The sequence below is a fragment of the Triticum urartu genome, chromosome 5, assembly GCF_003073215.2.
Source record: "Triticum urartu cultivar G1812 chromosome 5, Tu2.1, whole genome shotgun sequence".
NCBI classification, from domain to species: domain Eukaryota; kingdom Viridiplantae; phylum Streptophyta; class Magnoliopsida; order Poales; family Poaceae; genus Triticum; species Triticum urartu.
The window spans coordinates 533034632-533052999 of NC_053026.1; the positions used below are offsets into that span (position 1 = coordinate 533034632).

At 46.1% G+C, this 18368-nt stretch overlaps 1 protein-coding gene across 1 annotated transcript; it reads right to left on the reverse strand.

Annotated features, from left to right (window-relative positions):
- Positions 1 to 3050: 3050 nt before the first annotated feature.
- Positions 3051 to 5935, reverse strand: LOC125510436. The gene is made up of 2 exons (XM_048675611.1): positions 3594 to 5935; positions 3051 to 3354 (listed from the first exon to the last, which is right to left on the reverse strand). The coding sequence occupies exon 1, from the start codon at positions 5091 to 5093 to the stop codon at positions 3774 to 3776; it is 1320 nt and encodes a 439-aa protein (XP_048531568.1). The 5' UTR covers positions 5094 to 5935; the 3' UTR covers positions 3051 to 3354; positions 3594 to 3773.
- Positions 5936 to 18368: the final 12433 nt, after the last annotated feature.

Sequence of the window (18368 nt, forward strand, 5' to 3'; positions counted from 1 at the left end):
GTCTTTTGGGGGCAGAGGGCCCAAGGTCTCTCATAAATCGGTGTTGCTCTTCAGTTGGGCCTGATAGACGCATGTGGGTTGGAAAAGTTGAGATATGTAACACTCACACACTGCTTCTATTCATCCATCGGAGTACATTTATACAGTTTAGAGGAGAGGAAGCAGGGGGAACGTGGGAGAGTACAACGGCCTTAGCCGGCTATCGCTACCATGCAGGAGAGGATAAACATGGAGTACGTGGGCTGTTGGAGACGCGCACGAACGCGGGCTGCATGGCTAGCCACCTGACGAGAGGGACGTGGGCACGTTCCAACACCCCCCCGCAGTCGAAACGTGGGGTTCGTCGACGTTGAGACTGGACCGAAAGTCGAGGAAGACGCCCGTTGGCAGCCCCTTGGTGAAGATGTCGGCGAACTGCGAGCTCGTCGGTACATGGAGAACACGGATCTCACCCAGTGCCACACGCTCGCGCACGAAGTGAAGGTCGATCTCGATGTGCTTCGTGCGTTGGTGTTGCACCGGGTTGCTCGACATGTACACAGCATTGATGTTGTCGCAGTAGACGACCGTGGCACGGGATGGCGGTTGGTGGAGCTCGCCAAGTAGTTGGCGTAGCCACACCGACTCGGCGACGGCGTTGGCGACCGCCCGGTAATCGGCCTCGGCGCTCGAAGGAGAAACGGTGCTCTGCCGTTTAGATGACCACGTGTGGAGGTTGGAGCCGAGGAAGACACAATAGCCCGAGGTGGACTTGCACGTGTCGGGGCAGCCGGCCCAGTCGGCGTCGAAGTAAGCCACAAGCTCGGTGCCGGCGTCGCGATGGATCTGAAGGCCGAGGTGAGTTGTGCCACGCAGATACCGAAGGATGCGCTTCACGAGCTGGAAGTGGCAGTCGCGGGGGGGCATGCATGAACATACAACACTGTTGAACGGCATAAGAGAGATCGGGCCGCGTCAACGTGATGTACTGCAGCGCCCCAGCCAGGCTGCGGTAGAGCGACGGGTCGTGGAAGAGCGGGCCAGTGTCGGTGGAGAGCTTGGCTAGCGTGTCGACCGGAGTGGAGATGGGCTTGCAGTTGAGCATGCCGGCACGGTCGAGGATCTCCAGGGCGTGCTGTTCCTGGGAGAGGAACAAGCCACGCGCAGTGGTGGTGACGTTGATGCCGAGGAAGTGGTGGAGTGCGTCGAGGTCGGTCATGGAGAACTCGCGGTGAAGAGCCTGGATGACGGAGTCGAGCACCGCGCCCGAGCTGGCGGTGAGGATGATGTCGTCGACGTAGAGGAGCAGGTAGGCAAGGTGAGCACCACGCCGAAGGACGAAGAGCGACGAGTCCACCCGCGATGCGACGAAGCCAAGGCTCCGCAGGTACGTCGTGAACCTGGTGAACCACGCCCGAGGCGCCTGCTTGAGACCGTAGAGAGAACGGTTCAGCCGGCACACATGCGAGGGCGAGGTGGCGTCGACGAAGTCGGAAGGCTGGTGGCTATAGACCGTCTCCGCAAGATGGCCATGGAGGAAGGCGTTCTTGACGTCCAACTGATGTATGGGCCACGACTTGCCGGCGGCGAGGCTCAGGACAGTCCGGACGGTGGCTGGTTTGACCACCGGAATGAAGGTCTCGTCGTAGTCGACGCCGGCCTGTTGCGTGAAGCCGCGAAGCACCCACCGCGCCTTGTACCGGGCGAGAGTGCCGTCCTGATGAAACTTGTGCCGGAAAATCCACTTCCCTGTAACGACATTGGCACCTGCAGGACGAGACACTAAACACCAAGTATTATTCTGCATCAATGCGTTATACTCCTCTAGCATCGCAGCAGACCAGTTAGGGTCTCGAAGGGCAGCGTGATAGGAAGAGGGGATGGGACTGATGGAAGGCGTCGAGGCGTGAAGTGCTTTTGGTTGGGCGAAGCCGGACTTGCTACGGGTGCGCATGCGAGGAGATTGGCCGGTGGTGTGACCGGAACGGCGCGCGGTGGTAGAGGAGTTGCAGGGAGTGGAGGGGCTGGGACAGTTGGCGTGCATGTAGTGGCTGCATGGGAGCTGTCCGAGGCGGGGATTGGTGGAGTGGTGGGGCTGCATGCAGGTGGAGTGGAGCGAGGCGCGTGGGGCGAGGTGGCCAGGGGGCTGGCTGGCGTGGGAGGCGGGTCCCGCGGGCTGGCAGGGGAGATGCGCGCGGGGGTTGGCGGCCAAGGGGATCGCGCGGGGGTTGGTGGCGGGTCCCGCGGGCCGATTGGATCGGGGCGGGGCGGCTGGATTGGCTCGGGGGCGCGCGTGGATCCCGATGGCGGGTACGAGGTAGGTGCGCGGGATACGGGGTGGATGAGGCTGGGATCTTCTGTGGCCAGGGGAGGTGCGGAGGAGCGTGGGTGATCGGCAGAGAAGTAGGGAAAAACGCTCTCGTCGAACGTGACATGCCGAGAAATAATCACCTTGCGAGTGGATAAATCGAGGCATCTATAGCCCTTGTTCTCTAAAGGATACCCGAGGAAAACACAACGAGATGAGCGGGGAGCGAGCTTATGTGAACTAGTAGCGATGGTGTTGGGAAAGCACAAACACCCAAAGGCACGCATGTGGTCGTATGTGGGGTGCTGGCCAAGAAGAGCGAAGTGAGGCGTCACGAAGTTTATGGCTGTGGAGGGACGACGGTTGAGGATGTAGGTGGCGGTATGGAGCGCTTCGACCTAAAAAGGGGGTGGGAGGTGTGCGTGGATTAGGAGCACACGGAGTACGTCGTTGGTGGTGCGTATGAGGCGCTCAGCTTTCTCGTTTTGTGATGAGGTGTGTGGGCAAGATAAACAGAAGGAGACACCATTTTTGGAGAAGAGCTCACGCAAGGAAGTAGTGAGGAACTCGCCACCGTTGTCGTATTGCATACATTGAATCGTGACGTGAAATTGTGTAAGAACATACGCAAAGAAGCGAGTGATGGTGTCGGCGGTGTCAGATTTGTTACGCAATGGAAACGTCCAGGAGTAATGGGAGTAGTCATCAAGAAGCACTAGGTAATACTGAAAACCAGAAAAACTATGCACCGGCGAGGTCCACAAGTTACAATGTATTAATTGGAAAGGTGCACTTGTTTTAGGAATGAAATGGGAAAAAGGCAGTCGAGGCTGCTTGCCAAGTTTACATGATGAGCAAACGGAAGTGCTAGGCATAGTTTTATTACAATTAGGAAGAAAATCACGTGCTAGAATGGAAACTGATTTATTGCTAGCATGCCCTAAGCGAAGATGCCATATGTCATCGGTGGCGACGGAGAGCACTGCTTGAACGCCGGAGTTGTTGAAGAAAGGATAAAGGTCCCCATGGCTATTGGACCTCATGATTAGCTTCCCCGTGGCTAGGTCCTTCACGGAAAAACTGAATGGGTCAAACGTGATTGAGCAAAAATTATCTTGAGTGAAACGACGTACAGAAATTAAGTTCTTGATGATGGTAGGAGATATAAGGACGTCATTCAGTGCAAAAGTTGAAAGAGAGGTAGAACCTACGGCTGTAATGGGGAGACGAGAACCGTTGCCTACTAAGATGCCAGAGGAATGACGCAATGGGGGAGAACCATACGAGGTGAGGAGGTCCGTCTTACCAGCGACGTGCGACGTAGCGCCCGTGTCGAGGAACCAGTCCGGCGTGCTGCCGACGTGCTGCTGCTGCATGGAGAGGCCCTGGAGAGCAGCGTACAGCTAATTATACTGCTCCCAGGTAGGCCTGCTTGAAGACGTCGAGGGCACGGGGTAGGCCTGATGCGGTGCAGGAGGACGTGGGCCTAGGACGCCGGCGGCGTTCGGCGCAGCCCAAGGGGCCCGTGGTGCAGGCAGGCCGGGGAGGAGGGCGCCGTATGGAGCGAAGAAGCCAGTCGGGGCTGCGGCCCGGCCGGAGCGGCGCCGCGCCCAGCGGGAGCGCCACCAGACAACTGGCCGCCGCGGCCGCGACCACGCCCGCGCCCACGCCCACGCGAGCCACTGCCCCTGTCGCCCGTGGGAGATGCAGCGGCGCCCTTGCCCTTGTTGACGGAGTCGCTGCCTGATCCGCGATCAGGGGAGGGAGAGGAGCCACCACTCGGCCCGTGCCCGATGGTGAGCGCAGCGGCTGGGAGTTCCGGACGGCTGTCCAGTCGATCCCGCTCGTTGGCAGAGATCTCCTCCATGAGGAGGCGGGAGCGGGCCTGCACGAAGGAGGGGAACGGCGACTGCATCGGAAGGAGCGTCGCCATGATCTGAAACTTGCGGTTGAGGCCGCGGATGAGCTGGAGCGTGAGGGCCTGATCGGAGATGTGCTCGCCGACGTCCTCGAGAGCGTCGGCCAGGGACTTGAGCCTCCGGCTGTATTCGGCGACGGAGAGGTCGCCCTGGACGAGGTTCTCGAACTCCGCCCCGAGGATGACGGCGCAGCCCGGCTGATTGTCCATGAAGAGGACGTGGAGCTGGGTCCAGATGTCATAGGCGGTGCTGTCTGGGGACGCCACGACGTCCATGAGCTCCTCGGCGACGACGCCGTGCATCCACAACACTATGGACAAGTCTTCGTTGCGCCACACGGCGCTCTGGCCGAGCGGCTCGGTGGCGGCGTCGAGATGATGCTGAACCTCATGTTTGCAAGCGATGATGTAAAAGAGTTGATGCCAGCGCGAGTAGTTACCGGACTCGAGGTGAAGCTTGGTGGTGAAGTAGTGCGCGATGGAGGGCGGGAGGCCGACAGTGGAGGAAGGACCGGCGTCGGAGCGCCCCGGGCCGAGGTGGTTGACGATGGCGCTGCCGGGGCCGCCCAGCGGGAGGCGCAGTACGGGGGTGCTGCCGGCGGTGCGCAGGACGCCTGCGGCTGGCTGGACAGAGGGCGCCGCACGGGGCGCCGAGGTGGACGAGGAAGGAGCCGCGACGCCGTCAGGAACTGGCGTCTTGCCCAGGTCGCCGAGGTGCGCACGGCGGGGCGCGGGTGCAGCCGTGGTGGTGGTGACCGCGGCAGCGGGAGCTGCCTGAGAGGGTGCAGCCGCAGCGGGAGCGGCCGCGGCGACGGGAACGGCGGCGAACGGAGCGGACGCCGGCGCGTCGAAGTCGGCCGAGCGGGTACAGCGGAGAAGACGATGCATGGCGGAAGCGTCGAGAGAAAGAAGGATCGAGGTGCTGGTATCTGATACCAAGTTGAGATATGTAACACTCACACACTGCTTCTATTCGTCCATCAAAGTACATTTATACAGTTTACAGGAGAAGAAGCAGGGGAAACGTGGGAGAGTACAACGGCCTTAGCCGGCTATCGCTACCATGCAGGAGAGGATAAACATGGAGTACGTGGGCTGTTGGAGACGCGCACGACGCGGGCTGCATGGCTAGCCACCTGACGAGAGGGACGTGGGCACGTTCCAACAGGAAACACTGGTGCTATTGGACCCCGGATAGCGTAACAACAACAAGGAATTGTGTTTTATAAGAACAAGGCCGAACCGATACGAAGTGGATAGAAAACCCATATACACAAGTAGGTGAAAAGAAGAAGAAAAAAAGGTATCCGAGCAACTAGCACAAATGCTACCAACCCAAGAACAACGTTATGATGCATCATGATCCACTTTCTCGTTTCTCTACCAGCATTTCTGGAAGCACATCAATGGTGTGATGTTCCATGAGCTCGAGCCAAGCCTGACCCTGCTTCTCAATTGGGCTTTGTTGATAGAGCTTTGGTGGATTCATCTCCTATGCTCGCCTCCTAAGTTATTTATGTGTGCTCATGTGTTAGGTGTCTTCTAAAACAATTAATTAACAATCCTAACTAACGAGATCGTGTAGTTCAGACCTAGTTCATGGTGGAAGCAGTCGAGCTTGGTTTGGCTGTACTCATGCATGTTCAGAGCAAAGTTTGGAGAGTCAAATTACATGAATTGTGTTCATTATAAATTTTGGTTTTGCTGTGAACAATAAGGAAAACTTTCAGGAGATCCATTGAGCTGGTGTTAAACTGATTATGATACTTTAATGTTTTACATTGCATCGTGTTGCTATTTTTATCTCAATAAGAACCTGTGTCGTGTTATTAATCCTAAAATTTGTTCATCTAGAAGCGGGTGGCGTGGTCCACCTAAGTTTCTTTACGCAAAGTCTTTACAAATACCACTTGTTGCTAGCGGATAATTAGTTAGTGATACCAAGCGGTGCCTTTTACATAATTTTATCATTTTTTACTTACTTTCTCAATGGTATACCATGTGGTTTGTATTAATATACAATCAACATAGCATGTTTGTCAGGTGTAGTATTCGATCTAACTTTTTTCAGGATATTGATGGCAATATGGTTGGCCAGTAGTGTTTTAAGTTGTTCATTCATTGCGACATCTTGTGGTAGAGTGAATAATTTTGTGGGGCGCATACAACATGTCCCAATAAGAAGCAAGCTGTGAAGCAATATATACATCAAGAAAAAATGACAAGCTATTGGTTCCAAAAATAGAGTAACCATGTTTTCATTAAAAATAGCATGCAAACTTTAGGTCTGAGAGGTGTCGGAAATTTAGCAATGAACTGAAGCTGCACAAACAGTAGCCACATGCATCCCCATTTATGCACCCATCGCCGGTTCACTGATATATACGGACACACAACACTGCATGGTCCCTCTTCAATCACAGAGGAAACCAGTTCAAGCTGCCCACTGCTCGGATCGACCTCCAGTCTGGTGAGATAAACGAGAGAAGGCAGTTTGCAGCACAACGTCCCACCCTATATCACGGATGGAGGAGGGCCCAAAGAAAAATAACACAACCCAGTCCCATTCGTATTGGCTCGGGTTAATAGAGATAAGAGCGTGGGCCAAAAAGGGAATGTGTTGTGCATGCGCGCTTTCATCTCTATATCTCGCTCCTCCCTCCCATGTCTGTGGAGAGAATCGGGGACTGAACAGAACACTCAAAAAATGCAAGTGATAAAGTTATATGTGCTTCATTACTAGTGTACAGTTGTTCTTGATTGCTTGAACCATGCATCGCATTCGGACCAGTGGCATGGGGGGTGAAACTGTGACATGATCACATTCAGACCGTGTATCTTTCTGGTCCCGAATTAACGGAGCTCTACCAGTGGCAGAGGTTGGGTCGAATTTCAGGGGTAGAAAAATGTGCTTTTGACTGTCATTTACTGCATATATGGGCTAAGCTCCGCCATTGGCCCATACTGTAGTTGTTATTTTTCTTAAGATGAACAAAGTTTTGCAGCGTTCAGATTTCGTTTGTGTGGCTTGCACTAGGCTGTTACTCTGGTTGTTGAAAGAACCGAGCAATGCTTCATTTCTTTGGTTCCATCATTATTCCATCCTCTGAATAAAAAACATTTTGTCTTAGAAATGTCCTTGTAATTTTGAAGGAAAACTGAAATACTATACTGAAAAATTAAACATTAAATGCTGAATTCAAACATTTTCTCAGTGTGTTCATTCAACTCAAGAATTATAGTAAAATTAAAACGTGGTGGCCATATTTGGTTCTTGTTTGCGTGAAAACTTCTGTTGCTTCACTCGATTACCACCGACAGCCGTGCCTGAGGTTCCACAATGACTCCATCGATAGTCCCAACACAAAGCTCCTGCTTTTCTTTCCGGTAAAATTGAAAGGGTAAAGAGATACGAGAAACATGATTCACCATCCTCAGTTGTCGCTCCTAATAAAAAGCTCAGGAGGAGAGGAAAAAATATCTTCTCTTAATTTGCTCTAGATCTTCAAGGCTATCATCTTTGGTACTCCGCTTCTTCACCTCCATAATAAATGGGTGACCTCAAAATATTCTTCCTTCCTTCTCCTCATGATGAAGGTTTCGCTTGGAAATTAGTTCATTCTGTGCGTGTGCACATGTATCTGATGTCTTCTGATCCAATCAGTCAATCAATTTCATGAGATAACCCAGAGTTGTAAGTTGAGTTTGTCCAATCCTAGTTACCAATGAAAGCATGTGGTTGAGGCCTACTTCATGTAGGAAGAGGTGGTGCATATGTAGTTCCCATTCATGTTCACGTCAGCAAAGTTCAGATAGTCAGGTCCCTAATATTTTTGTTTTGTTTTGGTGTCACACTGAGGATAATCTTCACGGATCCATGGAGCTAGCGTTGTACTGATTATGATACTTTACTTCTCGATATCGCATCTCTGCAGTTATTTTTATCTCAAAATTAATTTGCACCGAGTTAGTCTTAAAAGTTGTTCATCAAAAAGTTGGTGGAGTGGTTCGTCTAAGGTTTTTGTTTGCAGAGTCACTGACAAACATCACTTGTTACGGTTGAATATTTAGTTATTGATACCAATCACTCTCTTTTTTTAATAATTTTTACAGAGAGTTATTTTAGCTTTTTCCACAACTAGTGTAACATGTGGTTTGTATCAAATGTACATTTGTCATAGCATGTTTATTGGTTGAGGTATCTGGACCAAACTTTTTTGCTAGACATCACAATATATAGCATGGCAATATGGCTGGTCACTAGTGTATCAAATTATTCATTCATTGCAACGTCTTGCCGTAGATGGCGAACAATTATGAGGGATGCACACACCAAGTTCTTAACTTCTTGTAAGAAGCATAGTTGTGAGGCAACACATCAAGAAAAATTGACAGAACTGTTTGGCCCAAAAACAAAGTAACCTTAGAAAAAGGCTGTGCCAACTGTAGGCCTGAGAGGCGTTGGAAATTTAATAATGAGTCGCAATACAACCAGCCTTACCAGTTTTTGACATTACTCTCCTCCCACGCCACCGTGCGTCACCGTTTATGCAACCACCATCCGCGTAGGGAATGACGGAGATGTGCCAATGTGTGACACACAATGGTCCTTCCACTCTCCATGTGGCCACGCGTGCAAGCTCCCTGTCCTCCACTCGGGACAGAGGCAAGGGAGGGGAGTGTGTACGTAGCACATCAGCCACTACAAGAAACCAAAATATTTCCGTGTGTCTTTGGGGAGTTCTTTTAATACCGCAATGTTGATACGGGCCATCCAGTTAATTCTATCCAACGATTAAATATATCTGGTACTCCAGCACATCATATTCTCAAATTTATACCAACCACTTTCCGTTTTTTATTTTACAGTGAATTATTTTAGCTTTTTCCGCAACTGGTATAACATGTGGCTTGTATATATTAACGTACATTTGTCGTAGCACGTATCAGGACATCACAATATATAGCATGACAACATGGTTGGTCACTAGTGTATCAAATTACTTATTCATTGCGATTGATGTCTTGCAGTAGAGGGTGAATAAATGGGTGGGATGCACACACCATGAATGTTCTTAACTTCTTATAAGAAGCATAGCCGTGAGGCAATACATCAAGAAAATATGACAAAATTACTTGGTCCCCAAAACAAAGTAACCTTTGAAAAAGCTATGGCAAGTGTAGGCCTGAGAGGCGTCGGGAATTTAGCAATGAGTCTTACTACAACTAGCCTTACCAGTTTTTTTCCCTAGTCAGCTTCCACTCGCTCGTATATAGTCGTTGTTCGTGCAAGCACCGTTGGCGTAGAGAACGAAAGGGATGTGCCTATGTGTGACACCCAATGGTCCCACCGCTCCCGCCGTGGCCACCTGTTCAAGATCTCTGTCCTCCACTGCGGATAAAGGCAAGCGCAGTGTGTAGCACATGATCCACTACCAAAAAACTAAGTATCTCTATGTGTCTTGTTGGGTCATATCGAGCGATAGTAAAATTAGATTCTGATGTGTGAATGGGCTGCTGGATGACAGGATACCTGTGTCTGTGTTTTCTCTGTGCATCGACAATGGACAGACAAAAATAACAAACTTTGCTTCGGTTGAGGTGTTCAGTTGTTTCATTTGAATTTTGGAACAATAACCTTGCTCCCGAAGAAAACAGAGGCTATGAGAATTGAACAGTTCAGGCCTATCTGTCTTCTTAATGTTAGTTTAAATTTTTTTTATCAAGGTTGGGACTAATAGACTCACACAGATTGCACACTCTATGATGCACCCGACCCAAACTGCTTTCATGCCGGACAAAAACATCCTAGAAGGGGTTGTGATCCTTCATGAAACGCTCCATGAAATCCATACGAAAAAACTAGACGGGGTGGTTTTCAAAGTGGATTTCGAAAAGGCGTACGATAAAGTTAAATGGCCGTTTCTGCAACAGGCTTTGTGCATGAAAGGTTTCGACCCGACTTTGTGCATGAAAGGTTTCGACCCGGCTTGGAGGAACCAGGTTGAATCCTTCACGCAAAAAGAGAGTGTTGGAATCAAAGTGAATGATGACATATGTCACTATTTCCAGATACATAAAGGCCTGAGACAAGGAGATCCGATGTCACCTACTCTGTTCAACATTGTAGTTGACATGTTGACCATTCTAATAGGTAGGTGAAAGGATGCTGGTCAAGTAGGTATCCTGGTACCTCATCTAGTTGACGAAGGGGTGTCTATCCTATAGTACGCTGATGATACTATCATATTCATGGAGCATGACTTGGCAAAAGCGAGAAACATGAAGCTGGTGTTATGCTTATTCGAACAATTGACCAGGTTAAAGATTAACTTTCATAAGAGTGAATTATTCTGCTTTGGAAGAGCCAAAGAGGAACAAGAGGCTTATAAGCAATTGTTCAGGTGTGAACTTGGGAATTTACCTTTTACGTATTTGGGTATACCAATCCATCATCGTAAGCTAACAAATAGAGAATGGAAGTGTATTGAGGATCGATTCGAGAAGAAATTGAGTTGCTGGAAGGGCAAGCTGATGTCGGAAGGGGGCCGGCTAATTCTTATTAACTTGTTTCTCACGAGCATGCCTATGTTTCTTTTATCATTTTCTGAGATACCAATTGGAGTTCGGAAAAGATTGGATTTCTATTGATCCCCTTTTTTGGCAGAGTGATGACTTAAAAAGGAAGTATCGACTCACTAAATGGGATATTATTTGTCGACCAAAATACCAAGGAGGTCTAGGTATCGAAAATCTTGAGGTGAAAAATAGATGTCTTCTCAACAAATGGCTGTATAAGTTATCTGTAGAGTCAGAGGCCACGTGGGCGCAGATTCTGCGTAACAAGTACCTTCAGTCCAAAACTTTGTCACAGGTGACAGTGAGGCCTACGGACTCACCTTTTTGAAAAGGGCCGATGAGAGTTAAATCAGTCTTTTTCAACAGAACTAAGTTTCTAGTCGAAAACGGTACTTCCACGAGATTCTGGGAGGATACATGGCTAGGGGAAACCCCTCTCGCGCTTCAGTATCCCTCCCTTTATAGCATCGTGCAACGAAGAGACACTTTCGTTGCTACCGTGCTTCGGTCCACTCCCCTCAATATCCAATTTAGGAGAACACTTGCCGGAGCATGTTGGGAAGCCTGGCTCCATTTGGTGAGAAGACCGATGGAAGTGCAGCTTTCTCAACGGCCGGATTCGTTGAGCTGGAAGCTAACCAGGAATGGAGAGTTCACGGTTAAATCTATGTATTTAGATGTGATCAACTCTAGCTCTATTCCTAGTTCCAAACATGTTTGGAATGTCAAAATACCTTTGAGGGTTAAAGTGTTTATATGATTTGTACACAAACAAGTCATTTTAACTAAGGACAATTTGACAAAGCGCAACTGGACCGGTTCTACGAGATGTAGTTTTTGTGATCGCGATGAGACCATTAAACACCTCTTTCTTGATTGTCCGATGGCAAAGGTTCTATGGCGGACTGTTCACATTGCTTTTAATATTACTTCTCCGAATAATATTAACACGTTATTTGAGACGTGGCTTGACGGGATAGAGCCCCAAACAGCGAGACACATTCGTGTAGGAGTATGTGCTTTATTTTGGGCAGTCTGAAATTGCAGGAATGATTTGGTTTTTAACAGAACAACAAATACTCATTTTTTGCAGGTTATCTTTCGAGCCACTACGTTGATCCGTATGTGGTCGCTACTCACTCAGACGGAGGCCAGGGAGCATTTGGTTACTGGATCTACCCGATGGGAGATGGTAGTTCGGGCTATTTTCAGCCGGTTTGAATGGCGGTCATGTAATAAGATAGGCAATTAGTTTTCCTGTCTTCATTTTGCCTACCGGCTGTGGCTTTTATTTTCCGCTCTTCGTGAGCCGTTTTGTGGTTCGTTTGTTTAAGACTCCATGGCCTTTGTTGTACTTATTTGCTTATAATAAATGTGGCCTTATGCATCGTTCTGATGCAGAAGCCGGGGTTACACCCATTTTCCAAAAAATAAATAAAAAAATAAAAAATCTGTGTTGGTCTTAAGCCCGCAGAGACATAAGAATCACGTCGATGCTCGTCCACCCACCGGTGAAAATATTGCCACGCCAAAGAAAATAGCTATGCCCTCACCACTCAGCCTCTTTCAGTGCAAAACCCTCTGGCCACTCAGTAAATGCCCTGACCCAAAAAAAAAAATCCCCAAATTTTCCCATAGTCCACTCCATCGTATGCATTCTACTCTACGTGACTGTCACTTTGAGTACATGGCGTACTACTATTATTTTTTAAAAAGAGGAATACCCTTGGCTTCTACATCATGTGATGCCCACAGCGAACCTAACTCCCCCACTATTCCACCGTCGAGATGCCGGCGAGGCTCATGTCATGCTGTTTGTTCTACAGTCCACCAAGGAATCCTGCGCCATCCATTAGCATGCTTGTGGAGGGCCTGGTATCCATGGACACGTACATACGTCTCACCCCACCATCACAACACGCCTAGTTTGCCACAGGGCGAGATCAAAATTGCAGAAAGAATATGCCCCTTGCTCGATCAAGAGCTTTCACAAATTGTTCAATCAAAAGGACCCTCTTGTGGTGGAGATGAGAGACCACTTAAAGCTCCTCTTTGTCAAACTTGTAAAACTGCGATGCTTTTTTTCTGAACAAGATTGCAGCAAAACATCCATTATGATATAATTTTTGGTGACATGCATTAATTAATATTTTGTTAGTTAAAAATTTGGCACAAAATATGAAGGGGGTCAATAAACCAGGACGAAGGTAGTAGTACACATTGTCTAAACTGAAGATTCATAGGAAATGGCAAACATGCTGCACCACCACCTGGCATCAAGTAATTGAGAATAAAACTGTCTACTTTGAGAACCATTTGGGGAGCAAAAAGTATTACCAATGTAGTAAGTACAAGAAGTACCGGACTTCGTGTATAGTTGCTAACACTGGCATGTACTTCAGATATCAGAGCGAAAATTCTTAAAGTTAACCAGTTAGGCAGATAATCAGTACATATTTTGATACTGTTGTAATTATGGAGGAAACAGTCAAATTTAATTGCATGTACTGCTGATGAAAGAAAATAATTTTAAGATCTAGTTTTATTGCACACACGTATTAGTTTCGAGTAGTGAAGAAGAAATAACATTTTCGTAACTATAACTTCTGTCAGTCTATTTATTTTGATACGCGAAACTCAGATCTATTGCCACTGTAAGAGCCTCTTATTCGTTCCATAAGATTTTTGTCTCAACATTCTTTGTTTTCACTAGCTTAGTTATGTTGCCTTCTTCTAGTTCTACATCACATTACATGTCAGCTAAATGCAAGCAACTAAAATTTCTCACTATGAGTAGCTTACCTGAATTTACTTTCCCTGTGTGGCCAGAGAAAGGTGACTTGTACATGTGGGGAAATGCAAGAGACTGCCAACTAGGCGTTCCTGATCTTCCAGAAGTGCAACCATTACCCGTTAAAGATAATTTTCTTGCTGACAGTGATGAGGATCCAAGCCCTCCTCGTGTCATCTCGGTTGCAATAGGCGCTTCCCACGCCATGTGTTTGGTCTCCAGGCAACCGATCCAGAAATAGTACCCGTTGTTTATCAGCTTTGTAAATTCAGTCAAATTTGGACCTCCTAACCTGCGAGTACACCATGGAGAGGATCATGTTCTCTACTGGTTAGAGCCTGCCTACTCAGTTGGCGAAAACTCCTGCTCGGTGAAGTCCAACTTCAGCAAGAAACAATAATATTACAGGCATGCCATACTTCCTTGAATTTGAACACTGGAAGTTCTGTTAATTAGCGATAGATTTGTTTCTTGATTTCTCAAGTGATGTGAAAGAGAGATAAAACCAACCATGTACCTTGTAGATTTCGTATTCATAGATCCTTTTCTGTAGTTGGTAAGATGAACAAAATTTTGTAGCATGCTGATTTTATTGCTGGCTTGCACTTAATTGGCACCCAGTTCAATAAATTAATTGAGCAATGCTTGCGCATTTGCTTCCTTGGTAACTCCCCCTTTCAGTTACCTGGGATTATTCATGTCTTTCTCTTTGGTAGGATGGTGTCAAAATGTCAGTGACTTGTTTTCCATGTGTAACCAAAATCTCTTTGATTCCATGTAAGTAAAAAGCTCGTTGATTCCATGGCTGCTCTTTGCCACTTCCCTTGCAAAACTCTGCATTTGTTGGGTGTATCAAATCTTCGCACTTCTTTTACCTGCTTGCTCATGTGTTCAATATTCTTCCATCCCAGTTGGTCAATCGATTCCGAGAGATATATATCCCCCAGCTGTGAATTAACTCCCATCATATCCTAGTCTGTTAAAGAAACCACATAGTTCAAGCCTAGGTTGTAGTGGAACATGTTTGTTTCATGTGGTTGTACTCGTTCATGTTTGAATAAGAGAAGTTCCGGAGAGTCAATAAATGCCAGCTGTTCATATGAAATTTCCATGTTTTGGTAACCCACAAGGAAATATGTCAGGAGCTCCACTGAGCTGCTTTCTGAGCTGCTCGGTGGAAAGTCTGTCATGAGGTCAAAATATTTGTTTGCATCATCTCACGTACTACCTGAGCTGCTTTCTCAATAATATTTCATGTGTTTGTATTGATGCACACTCAATATAGCATGTTTTTGTTGCATAATTTGGCCTATCCTTTTGTCAGGATGACAGTACATGTCAACAGTATGGTTTGATTTGCCAACCCTTAGTAGTTTGTACTTCACAAACTCTTTGTGTTCTTCCAATACACGTCGCAATGGCGCACGTTGAGGTGTGTTGCAATGAGGATTCCTTTCACGATGCTACATTACAGTTCAACATTGAATCTCCGTTTGTACCTAAAAAGTATGTTTTTACCTAGTTGGGATTAAAAGCTGTTTATCTAAAAGTTAAATGTGTCAGTGTAAGTATTTTTCTTTCTTTTGCAGATTTTTGTTATCAAATGTTGCGTGTTACTGCTAGAAATATAGTTATGACAGTGAACATTTTTTTTGTAATTCACATTAAATTCTCTTTGTGTTGCTTCCTCGATCAGTACTCCCTCCGTCCGAAAAAGCTTGTCCCTCAAATGGATGTATTTAGCACCAAGTTAGTGCTAGATACATCCATTTAAGGAACAAGCTTGGGATGACAAGGATTTTCTGACAGAGGGAGTATATCATTTGGTTTGTATTACTGCATATTTAGTATGGCATGTTTTTGTTGGGTGTACTATGTTGGTCTGCCTAGTTTACTATGGAGAATGTATATCATGATAGTATGGTTGGTCTGGCCTCTCTAGTCCTATTCAATTATCCATTCATCGTGTACTCGTAATGTCATGGTAGAGGGTAAATAATATGGTTGCCCACACACCACATGTCCTTATAACGAGCATAGTCTTGAAGCAATGTCCTAAGAAATATTAAGGTTGTCACAAAAACATAACAACCATTTTCGAGTGAAAATAATATGTAGTGAGAATTTAGCAGTGAGGCTAATGTCGTTAAAACAATTCCACTCATAATTCCTGAAAATAGGCTTTTGCCCAATTTTATATTAAAGCCCAAAGGGCCAAACCGAATCAAAATGGTTAGAAAACCCTTGTACAACTAGGTCAAAAGACCACCTCAAAAGAAAAAGTAGGTCAAAAGAAAAAACAGCATCCGAGCGAGTAGCACAAATGCTACCGAACCCAAAAACAACGCTGCAATGCACCAGGCTTCACTTTATCGCTTCTCTACTAGCATCTCTATCTCTAGAAGCACATGAATGGTGTGATGTTCCATGAGCTCGAGCCAAGCCTGACCCTGCTGCTCAATTGAGCTTTGTCGCGATCATAGAGCTTTGGAGGATTCGTCTTCTATGCTCTCGCCTGCTAAGTGTTTTCTCTGTCAGCTCATGTGTTATTTGTCTTCTGAAACAATCAATTGCCAATGCTAACTACCAACGAGATTGTGTAGTTCAGACATAGTTCATGGTGGAAGAAGTTGAGTTTCGTCTAGTTGTACTCATTCACGTTTAGTTAGCAAAGTTTGGAGAGTCAAATTACATGAGTTGTGTTCATAATAATTTTTGGTGTTGCTGTGAACACTAAGGAAAATTTTCAGGAGATACATGGAGCTGGTGTTGCACTGATTATGATACTTTAGTGCTTCACATTGCATCTCTGTTTTTATTTTTATCTCAATAATAATCTGTGTCATGTTACTACTCTTAAAAAAATTTCGTCCAGAAGCGGGTGGCGTAGTCCACTTAAGTTTCTTTACACAAAGTCTCTTACAAATATCGCTTGTTGCTATTGGATAATTAGCTAGTGATAGCAAGCGGTGCCTTTTTATGTCATTTTATCATGCCTTTATTACGTACCTGCTTTCATAATTGGTATACCAGGTGGTTTGTATTAATGTACAGTCAACATAGCATGTTTGTCGGGTGTAGTATTCGACCTATCATTTTTCAGGATATCAATGGCAACAAATATTTTGGCAATATGTTTAGCAAGTAGTGTTTAAAGTTATTCATTCATTGCGAGTTTGTGATACCTCATGGTAGAGGTGAATAATTTGGTCTGACGCATACAACATGTCCCAATAAGAAGCGTAGCTATGAAGCAATACATCAAGAAAGTTTGACAAGCTATTGTTCCCAAAACAGAGTAAACACTACAAGAAATATGTCAACTTGTGACCACCACTATTGGTCACTGAAAGGTCATGGTTTTTCATTTGCGACCTTTTTGTGACAAAAAACAGAAGGTCAAAAGCTGGCGGTCATAAACTGACTATAGCGACCTTTCTTCTGGAATGGTCGAAGACGTTTACGACCAAAATACGTCTACTATTTTGTTTTGGTCACTAGCAACCTCCCCAGGCCACGTAGGCATCCAGCGTGGCAATCTGACGTGGCACAAGATTCAGCCCGGTCCAGTTCGGTGTTTATATGGGCCGAGCCCATTAATTCAGCCCATTTATATTTTTTTTCTGTGAATTTTTTGTCAGCTTCATGGACCAAGCCCAACATTGCAGCCTTTTTATTTTTGGCCCATGGCCTTTTTGTCTCAACAGTTTCATTATTTTCTTTTTTTATAAATTGGGTTCACTAGTCAGGTGGGTCCCCATTGTCAGGTTCTAGTACTGGGTCCTAGCCATCAGGGCAATATTCTTCATTTTTTTATTTCACGCAAATAAATACCTGTTATTTAAATTGGCACACAGAAAACACACGAAATACTTCAAATATTATCAACCATCAAAGTGCTACATCATATAACACACATACAAATGTGATCAGCATCAAGTTTACAATCAGATAACAAGCTCCACAAGTGTACAATCACATGAGCCAGGTTCTGCTACATCATACACACATACAAATAGGAGCAGCATAAAGGGCTTCATTAATGCAAAACATGACACTTGACAGCAATGTTAGAACTATGCTTCCTCCGACTTCTTTGTCCTGATGCTCACGAAGAAACATGAAAGCCCAGCATCTGCATGTTACAGAACAAAATGTTTAGGAACGAAATAGAAGTAAATCTAACAGCATATTTAATAATAAATAACAGAATAATGAAGTTAACGAGACATTTTAAAATCAACTTGACAGTTGACAGCAATGTTTGCATTGGACACATCCAAAACTAAAACTATACATAAATGCCTAAATTCCAATGCCCAATGCCTCAGTTTAGTAAACACTAAGCATGGTACATAGTATAGGTTGGACACAACCAAAGCTGAAATCATTTACTCTATCAAGCAACAATGATGCAACACACAAGAAAAGAGAGATGCACAACGAAGCAGCATCATATATCACACAATATGGACACTGCCAGCTCACCGAAGAACTTGTGGTCGCCGCCGTACACAGCCACCATAACGCTGGCCACCTTGTTGATCTTGTCCTTGAAGTTCTCTAACTCCAGGTTGTTCCACTGCAGCTCGGTATTTTCTCAACCGTATGTGTACATGCATCATGTCATACATAAAATATTCTAGTCAATATTCTCAGCTAACTTTGATGTAATGAAAATAATTACTTAAGGACTTGGGGTAAAAATTGATATTAGACATCAAAATTAGCAGCGCTCATTTCAACCATGTTCAGATTAACTTGAGGTAAATTAGCAGTAATGATATTAGTTA